Source organism: Stegostoma tigrinum, chromosome 19 (assembly GCF_030684315.1).
Source record: "Stegostoma tigrinum isolate sSteTig4 chromosome 19, sSteTig4.hap1, whole genome shotgun sequence".
NCBI classification, from domain to species: Eukaryota; Metazoa; Chordata; class Chondrichthyes; order Orectolobiformes; family Stegostomatidae; genus Stegostoma; species Stegostoma tigrinum.
The window spans coordinates 30,800,731-30,811,243 of NC_081372.1; the positions used below are offsets into that span (position 1 = coordinate 30,800,731).

General features: G+C 38.2%; 1 protein-coding gene across 2 annotated transcripts in view; it reads left to right on the forward strand.

The window, feature by feature from the left end:
- Positions 1-10,513, forward strand: part of LOC125461290 (dnaJ homolog subfamily C member 5) — a 59,749-nt gene that overhangs the window by 42,682 nt on the left and 6,554 nt on the right. For both annotated transcript variants that reach the window (XM_048549879.2, XM_048549877.2), the window contains exons 3-4: positions 2,034-2,247; positions 5,702-5,876. In XM_048549879.2, coding sequence (XP_048405836.1) covers positions 2,034-2,247; positions 5,702-5,876 — 389 coding nt within the window. The remainder of the gene's footprint in view (positions 1-2,033; positions 2,248-5,701; positions 5,877-10,513) is intronic.

Here is a 10,513-nt window from a genome sequence, read left to right on the forward strand (position 1 = left end):
CTTGAGGGAAACTTGCAAATTGCAAGTAGTTTGTACATTTCTGACTGTTAGGAATTAACTGCCATGAAATGGACTGCAGCAGAAGGTTTTCTTGGGTTAGGTAGTACATATCCAATTTTTTTGAGATGCTGTTTCTTAAGTTTCATTTTTTATTGATACAAGCATCGTGGTCATGAGAAAATTTTAGATGTTGCTTTTTTTCCTTCCTGAGCTTTGATAACATGACTTGAGAAGACACTCCCGCGGGTTTTCAACTGCAGACTGCAACTCCTAATCGCCCAGCCTTTACCCTCTTCTTTTTAAATTCATTTTTAAGATGTTGATGTTTCCAGCAATCTTTGTGTGTGTGTGTGTGTGTGTGTGTGTGTGTAATAATTGCAACCAGTGTACTGTACTCAGTCCTAATCTCAATTTCTGACATCAAATCCCCTGTCAACAATTTCATTTGTTTGCAGTTATGAAAAATCATCACCATTTATTGATTTACTTCTGCTCATTAATAAGACCATAAGATGTTTGTGCAGAAGAAAACCATTCAGCCCATCAAGCCCACTCCATCAATCAGTGAGAATATGACTGATCTGATTACTCACATCATCAATTTCCTGCATTTTCCCAGTATCCTTCATTCACTTACTGGTTAAAAATGTGTATCTTGGTTTTGAATTATTCTTACCCACCAAACCTCAACACCATTCTCTACTCTGAGGGTATATATTATCAACTGTATTCAAACTTGGCAATGTTTTTCACTCCCCCTGAGATTGTCATCTGGTCCTGCACTGCCCCACAGGGGAAATAACCTCTCAGCATCTAAATCTTATTTTCGATAAGGTCACTTTTCTCATCCTTCTAAATACCTCCAGCCTCTCCTCCATAAGATCTTTTCTGGGTTGCCTCCAGTGACTGACAGCGTACCTTTCCTTGCATAAGGGGACCTTATTTTTAGATGTGGTCTAACTCATGCCTGAATAGTTTTGGCAAGACTGCATTTCCTTCAAGATCTACCCCACAACTCAGTAACCCCTACATTAAATTTTGACAAACCAGTGCCTCAATTTTTAAAATTCTCTCCTTTGTTTTCAATCCCTACATGGCGTTTTGGCTCCTTATCTTTTTAATGGCCTCCAGCCCTACAGCCCTGTGGGTTATCTGTGGTCTTCTCCAATTCTGGCCTTTTGAACAACTCCGATTTGTTTTCAGTTGCTCCATTGGTAATGACTGTGCCTCAAGCTCTGAATTATCCTCTGTCTGTTTTTGTACCTCACTCACCCCCACTTTCTTCCTTTTTAACTCCTTAAAGACTACCTATTTTGTTTACTTAGTAGTCCTTACACTGCAATATTTTTGTTTTATAATGTTCTTGTGAAGCACTTCGGAAGCTCATTTCATCAAAGTAGCTATAAATGTAAGAAGCTAATGCTGTTGACACCATTTGGCTGTGTTTTTAATTAATTCCAATGCTAAGCTCAACATCCCTCCCTAAATCCCTTTCTAAAGTGTACCTTCTTGATCAAAACTTCCTCTTTTAGTTTGCCATCCATAATTTACTTGTCTTTACTGAATATTTTTGGGGTAGATGTGTGCCTTATTGTTTGGTTTCACTGTAGCGCAGGGCCCTGATTAGTATCCACTCTGTGGGCATCCATGGATACAGTTTGCTGTTGGAGTATGTGTAACCTTGGCAAGAAATTTTGCAAGATTCCCAGTCCTGATGAAGGGTGTAAACCCAAAACATTGACTTTCCTGCTCCCCCGCCACTTGACCTCCCTGTGTTCCTCCAGCTCCACGCTGTATTGAATTTCACAAGATATGTATAGTACAGTGTAACATTGGATAACATACTGAAGTCAACAATTTTTAAAAAAAAAACCTGTGGTGTTAGCGATCAATCTATTCTGCAACTTGACCCAGATTTTTAATACTTATGGTAACTAGTTCAAAACCGTTTTAAAACTTGCACCATTCTTCGGTGTTCACACAAGTGAATTACGCTTCCTAACTACTTGTAAATATGATTTTTTTTAATGCAGAAAACTTGCACTGAAATACCATCCTGACAAAAATCCAGATAATCCTGAAGCTTCAGAGAAGTTTAAAGAAATAAACAATGCTCATGCAATTCTGACTGATGCAACAAAACGAAATATCTATGATAAGTATGGCTCATTGGGTCTCTACGTGGCAGAGCAGTTTGGTGAGGAGAATGTAAATACGTATTTTGTCCTGTCAAGCTGGTGGGCAAAGGTGAGACTTTATGATTATACTGAAATATTCTAGCGAAAGTTTTTTAATCCATTTAATGAGATGCCTGGCTACTAAAGCATTGCAGTCAGCAGTGAAAGGTCAGCACTTGCCTCTGGCCTCAAAGAACAGGTGATCAAAAAGATCTGGTGGACTCAAGAGTATCCATTTCCTCTGTCGTCGTTGTTTTAATTTTTTGCAATATATTAAACCTAATGCAGGCAGGTTGATTAGTGAACTAGCCAACTAGATTGAAACACAATTGTTACTGAAGAAAATAAGACTTCATAATCTGCATTTTAATATTTTTACAGAAAGTGAAATAAAGCTTAGGACGTACACCCAACAGATCAAGTTAGAAACAAACACTGAGAATGCTGGAGAAACTCCATAACTGCAATATCTGGAGAGAAAACAGAGTTGATGTTTCAAGCCCAGTATAACTCTTCATCAGAATAAGACTCCCAATACCATTCTCTGTTACAGATTTCCAGAATTCGTAGTATTTTGCTTTAATCTGGATTAGGTTAGAAACTGGTTATAACACTAAGAAAGTAAATAGCTAATTTTCATTTTAAAAAGAAACAGTTTTTAAAATGTTGTTTTGGACGTTGATTTGCAGGGCCAAGAATGTGTTCTGTCAAATTGGTGTGGTCTCTTAAAATCTCTTAACGTTCAACAAGGCTTTGTTTTCTTGTTTGTTTTTTAAGAATTGTGTACAAAAAGTTGAAGGTCATGACATTGCTTGTGTCTCCAACAACTACAACACCACATCCTGAAAGGAGGAGGATATCGCAAATAGTAATTACAAGTTCCCATTAACTGTGCATGTATAGATGTCCGACAATGCTGTCATGTTTGCCTAGATTGACAGTGACACTGACTATTTTGTCGTTAAAACTCAAGTTCCAACTTCTAAAATTTTACATTTTTTATATCATCTTCAGACCAACTAAACAATCGCTAAATCAGGAACATTTGCTACATACCAGTAGCATCTTGAGTACAAACTTTTGGCAGACACCAGTCAAGAGTGCTAGTCTTTTGGATGTGATACATACCTCGGCCCTTTCTACTCTCATAACCCCTCTTGAGGCACGTGATGAGGAAACGATCAAGGGACCACTCCTGGCTGTATACATTCTCAACAAGCACCCAAAAATAGTTTTCTTAGTTATTATCGGTGTTTGTAATAGGTACTAAATAAATGTAGGACATCTCCTCTCCTCTTTGCTGTTTCCATGGTCTCACTGCAGTTCCCATAAACAGGTTTTCATGTCAATTTTGAATCTGAAGCTGCAAAATCTACGTTTTGCCTTACTGATATCTCATGCCCTCTTTATCGTTTTCATTTGTCAGTGCCTGCTGTGGTTTGTTTATTTTCAAGCCACTTCAATGCACCTTGTTTACTTCAATTTAAGTGTGGAGCTGGAGGAACAGGCCAGGCGGCATTAGAGGAGCAGGAAAGCTTTTGTTTCGAATCAGGAACCTTCAGAAAATTTGAAGGAGGGTTCTGATGCAAAATGTCAGCTTTCCTGCTCCTCTGCCGCCTGGCCTGCTGTGTTCTTCCAGCTCCACACTGTTATCTCAGACTCCAACATTGGCAGTTTGCTTTGGAAACTGACTGATAAGTTGAGCAAGTAAAAGACACGATCACAGGTTTGGTAGAATAATATCAGTAAATATTACCGTTTGTTTTGTATGTTTGCACAGATTAAAGCAGCAGTGAATAGACCTATATATCACTAATCTGTTCAATTCTGATTTTTGCATTAGATCAATAAATGTTGTTTTCACATTTCAATAAGTATTGTAACACATTAATAAAGCAACCTGGAAATTAAGGACAGAGGGTCCCCTTGGACTGGAGTCAGGCAGCCAATTTGAGTCTTCCCTGTATTAGTTTTAAATTTAGAATCCAGTTTTTCTGCATATGTATACTAGTGAGTTTTGAGAAAATTTGTAGTTCAGGTTGAGATTCCGGATGTAAGTTTGCTTGCTGAGCTGGAAGGTTCGTTTTCAGACGTTTCTTCACCATTCTCAGTAGCATCATCAGTGAGCCTCTGGTGAAGCACTGGTGTTGTGTCCCGCTTTCTATTTATCTGCTTGGGTTTCCTTGGGTTGGGAAACCTAAGCAGATAAATAGAAAGCAGGACATAACACCAGCGCTTCATCGGCGGCTCACTGATGTTACCGAGAATGGTGACAAAACATCTGAAAACGAACCTTCCAGCTCAGCAAGCAAACTTACATCCAGTATATGTATACTCTCTGCCTCTCCAATATATGTGATTGAGAATGGCAGAGCAGTGGAAACTGCATCGTTTTAAATGTTATAAATTTTAAAGCACAAGCATATCAAATTTTTCTTTTCCTTTTATACTATATAAGCTCCTAACCCCCTTTTTTACTTACCCAATATGCAATTAGGAAAGTTGGGCATATCTGTTTGGCAGAAACTCCAATTTACTTGCATCAGCTGAAGAATGTGAAAGTTTCATGCAAGATAATGACTGAAAGCATTTTCTGTTGGCATTCACTGGTTACTCTCCAAGCATCTTTTATCAAAATCAAACGGCTGCCCTTTGTTTCTGAATGTTTAGTTGGAACTCCCCAAGCACATTTGTGACTGAGTTTCTATCACAGTCAACCTTGAGGTTGTATGTAGAGCAAAATGTTGTAATCTTTTAAGTTGCTTTCTGGGCAAGTGCATTTTCAATTCATCTCTTTTTTTTTAAAACTTTTGACCATAACTTTCCAGTAATCCATTTAAATTTATCTATTTCAATACCATCCCATCCTGAAGAGAGAGAATTAAAATTTTGCTGTAGTTACAAACATGCATGTAGTGCCTGTGACTTCATCAGAGTCCCCATTCTAAGGAATGTTTTGACAACCTACTTAATTAAGGGGGTCTTCAGAGCTAACACCAAGGGGCTCGTGTGGTGCAGCAGCAATGAACCTACCTCTGGACCAGGTGGCCTAGGTTCAAGTCCCACCTGCAGTGAATGCCAACAGAAAATGCTTTGTCATTTTCTTGCCTGAAGCTTTCACATTCTTCAGATGCAAGTAAATTGGGGTTTTTGCCAAATAGATATGCCCAGCTTTCCTAATTGCATATTGCGTAGGTAAAAAGAAAGGGGGTTAGGAGCTTGTATAGTGTGAAGGAAAGGAAAAAAAATTGACATGATAGTGCTTTAAAATTTAAAACATTTAAAATCTTTTTAATCCAAAGATGTGTAGTAAATCTATAAATATGTTCATTAGAAAATATCTTAAAACCAGCATCTGTGTTTGTGATTTCTGAATTGAGGAACAGTTTAGGTTTTTAAAAAGTAATCAATGAATATTGTAGGATTTACTGGAAAGTTGTGGTACTTAAACATTGTCAGGTTGTTTCTAACCTTTTATCAGATTGAACTATCCGCTAATGACTGTGTTTTTATTGTAACTACAGGCGTTGTTTGTCTTCTGTGGAGTGATTACTGGCTGCTACTTCTGCTGCTGCCTCTGCTGCTGCTGTAATTGCTGCTGTGGGAAGTGTAAACCAAAGCCTCCCGAGGGGGAGGAACACGACTATTATGTCTCGCCAGAAGATCTGGAAGCACAGTTACAGTCGGACCTGGAAAGAGGTATCTGGTAGAAGTTAGATTCTCACTGTCAAACGGTCTTTCTAATAACGAGAAACTTTATGCCAGTATTTCTAGACGTGCTTGAATTATTACAGCTATCAAAACATTTAAATAACTCCATGCTTAACTGTGAAGGTGTAAGGTATTGTAAGAATTTGAAATTTTGCTTGGTAATTTAACAAAACAATGAAGAGGAAAAAATGTCTAAATGAACATGTATCATTATAAACATCTTAAACTTCTCTTTGTTATGATCAAAGTTCTCCATTAATGTGCAGTTTTGCCATTTTATAAATGCCACAAGTGCCTTGTTGGGGCCTACGAATGCCCTATTTTATTATGTGAAATTGTTATTTAGATGAGCTTGCAAGTATCTGGCCAAGGTTCATAGCACTGCCTTAGATACTGCTAAAACAGCCAGAATAAAGAGTTTGTTGCAACAATTCTTCAAAGCAAGTTTTAAAGAATACAACAATAATTTGGTTTGTGTAACAACTTTTGTAGTAAAGCATCCTGAGCATAGAATGAGCAGTAAGTTTGCCAGTATCTTAACTAATTTTCCTTTCAATCAGCGTCCTTAAAATTATTTGTGTGGGATCTTGCTGTGTGAAAAGTACCTGCTCAGTTTACCTGTTTTGCAACAATATCTGCATTTCAGAGTACTTGCATGAAGTGCTGCAGGACATCCTGACAGAGATAATTGGCATGATGTACTCCTTCAATATGAAATCAAATACTGTCACAATCGAGCTTGGAAGTTATAACGTTTGATTCCCAAACCAGTGAAGTTAACTTATTGCTTAAAATTTGCCTGTCATTACTGATTTGAGGTGTATTCAGTCTTATGCAAAATATCTCTGCATTATTTATCAGGGGAAGGAAAATGATTTGCGCTAATCCTGTGTAGGAATTATGGGTTGCTAGCATTTTCTCAGCTAGCAACGACAGTCATGGTCTGGAAGCTAGGAATACAGTTTATGCATTCGTAAGTCACAAAACGATAAGCCAGATTTTCCGAGGACACATTTGCCACTCTGGCAGTTTTTCACAAAAGAAGGGTGCTCTATATTTCTGAAAGGAAGTTGTAGCAGGTCTTTTGTAGCCCAACTGTCAGGGAAAGACAATTAACTACGTTGTTTTGAAATTAAAGTTCCTGATAACCTCTTTGACCGCTGCTATCAAACAACAAATACATAAGTGTGATGTTAGGTTGCTGGGACAACAGGTGCTAGACAAGTAGGATGCAAGGTGGTAAAGGTTGGTTCTGCAGTGTTTACGATGGATGGGAAAATTCAGTTTGGGGGCTACAGGAAAGGTGAGCCATGGATATGGAGATGTCGAGGGTGGGTTGAGGGTTATGTTGGAGTTCTGTCAGGACGGAAGTGTTAGATTAGGTTCATAGGGGACACTGGCTGTCTCGTGAGGGGGTTTTTTGGCTGACCCAGTGGTGACGTCTGCTCAGGTTGGTTTTGATGGGAGTGATGTCAGGCCGGGTTCAATTCAATGATGGGAAATTCAGTGGAGTCCAGTTATGTTACAACTATTCCTCTGAAGTTAATTACCAAGTTAAGTATAGTATAATTTTTGAGCTAAGCTGCCCAGTTGATGTAGACAAAGAGCTCAATGTACCCAAACAAGAAGCTTTCATCTTTAAGGCCAACCTTACAGACTTGGGTTTGCAATATAAATTAAAAGTTCTATTTATCACCACTTTCATTGGTATGGGTGGTTTTTTTTTAAAAATCTATATATATCTTTGCCTTCATCTGTAAAACAGGATATCCTGGGAATTTAAGAAGAGTAAAACATCAATCTGCATATTGGAGATTTTATTTCATAAGTTGTTTGTAAATTTGTGAAAGAACTGCGGGTATGATACTTGTTAAAATATGGTATGGAAAGTTTTGACTGACAGTGTAAAATTTATGATTTTATTGATGCAAACTGCTGATACTTTGGTAGCCTAATTCAGTTTGCTTTCAATTTATGGTTAACGTAAGTAGCGTTATGAGAGTTTCTAATATATGCTCTGAAATCGGTTTCCTCAATTTCTTTAATTTTAATATTCAGGATGCTAAGAATACTGCCCAACTACCATCGTGCACCTTGTCAATTTTTAAATGATCTTGAATGTGATGGAACTTAGGACTTGAGAGTGCCGTTTCACAGTGATGCTTGCCCAAACTAAACGTTGAATAGTGTTCCCTTGTTTTGGACTCTAGGAATAATCAGGGAAAAAGAAAATGGTGTTGCTGCTGTTTTTTAAAATAATTTTAAAGATTGCAATTGTAATACGTTTACCAACTACCATAGAATACTTTTTCAAAATTGCATTGTGTTTGACGTATACCTTTTCCCTTACAGAATGTATAATCACAAAAATGTCAGCTGCTAGTTTGAAATGGGCAGACAGACTGGGAACAATTGGATCAGTGCATGTCGCAGTGTTTTAGCAGCTGCTGTCTCCTGAGCAATCATTCGTGAACACTTCAGTCTGGTAGTTAGTGTCATTCTGCATCTGTTACCTGGGGAAAAAAAAATTTTTCAGAGAAACCAGTGTATACACCTCACTGGTCATTCATGCATCTGGATGTGATGCAGCATTCAGAATCCTGGTGAATTTGGATTAGAAATTCATAACAGTACCTGTTTTTTGAAGTTTTCTTTTACAGATGACAAATTTTGTAACATAGCTCTGATTATAAGTGTATGTTAATCTTTCAAGCATTCTTTATAATAAATATCTGCAGTAGCAGCTTTTAACCAGATTATTCATTGCACAAAATACACTTCTGCGGATGATAGGCTGAAGTGACATTGTCCTTAAGTTTATGCAAACATTGAGAAATTATAAAACAATCATGATCCTGATGTTGTAGGGCTGTACTAAATAAAACCTTAGAAGTATTTCTGTGATAATGGAAGGATAAGCACAATCTCTTTTTTTTTTAAATGGACTGATGGGTGAAACACAGAAATCATGGTCAGAAAAGGATGTTTGGTTTTCTTGGATTATTGTAAAACATTTTTTTCAACTCATTTAATCCTGTAATCGCATGGCCTGAATCTTACAGCAGCAATGAATCTAGTGCTGTAAATTTAGATATCTAGGGTACACATCTTTCCCTCACTTTCTCAATATTTTCCAGAATTTCTGATCAGAATGTGCTGTAGTGCACATAAGTATGAGTCAGAAATGAGGCAGTCTTCCGAAGAATTTGTTGCTTTTTGTTGTGCTTTTCCACATCATTGATGTAGTGTCCAAAGCGATTACAGACTCCAGAATGTAAATATGTTGTTTCAGGGAAGTGGGTACATTAGCTACATGTGGTTTCCATAGAATCCCTACAGTGTAGAAGTGGGCCACTTGGCCCATCGAGTCCCACTGAGCCTCGAGCATTCCACTCAGACTCGCCCCTACCCTATTCTTGCATTTTCCACCCTAGACACTATGGCCAGTTTAGCATAGTCAATCCACCTAATCTGCAAACCTTTGGACTGTGTGGGAGGAAACTGGAGCACCCAGAGGAAACTCACGCAGACATGGGGAGAACATACAGACTCCCCACAGGCAGTCACCTGAGGGTGTAATTGAACTGGGTTATGCTTTTGTCTTTTATGACACCCCCATGGATATCCCCAAATTAAAAGAAACAAAACTGCCATGTAACCCCATTGAATGTATGATGTCAAGATTTCATCATAACTATGGAACCAAAGATCAACATGAATTAGTAAGCAAATTATGCTGAATATAAATGATGATTTATACATTAAATTCAACAAAAAAATCTCTAATTTACCCAGCAGCCCACTCAGTATATATGCACCAGTTTCAGCTACAAAATCCTTCAAGAATTTGATTTAGAGTTCCAGTTTTATTTCCTTCACATTTGCTGCTACTTATCAGGCAACAATTTGCATGTCGCTAAGGTTCCACAGACCATCTTCTGCAAAGTGATGCACTTGTCCAGAACCCCTTTAGCTCCGCTCCCAATAATCTCATTTGTGTGGTTCCAGCAGAACCTTGTTAGTATTGTTGGTAAAGATTCTGTGCGCCATTGGCTGATTTATGATTTTTTTCAATTACTTCAAAATAAGAGCAACAGTAGCATCAACCTTGTGTTTGCTTATGCCTGTTTCAAGATACAGCCTTTGGGTTTCCCTCATTGAAACTACGCCACTACCTTTTTCACGCCATAAACCTCATTTGCATAGAGCCTGTTTCCATGCCACAACATGTGGATCTGTTTAATCACCTTTGGAGGCTGGGCCAGTGTCTTGTTTGTTATGAAATCTCACAGTAGCTGGTTTCACTTCTTTCCTCAGGTGGTTACTGATTGTTGTGTGCTAGATAAACACTGCTGACCTCAAATAGAAAACATTTAACTGTTTTCAATCTAATCCTTTGCCACCAGGCCATAATCTCCCACTGTGTACTTGCTCATTACAAGCCTTTTGAGCTGAGCGTCAGCCTTCACGACATGTGCTATTCCTATCTCTTGTTCTGGAGTTTTGGGTGCCCCTATGGACATTTGCGATACGTAGCTTGAGAAGCCATCTAACAGTTAGTTGATAGCCATGGATGTTTACCATTCAAAGTATGAGAACTGCAGAGTCTGTTGGTCTCTGTGCTG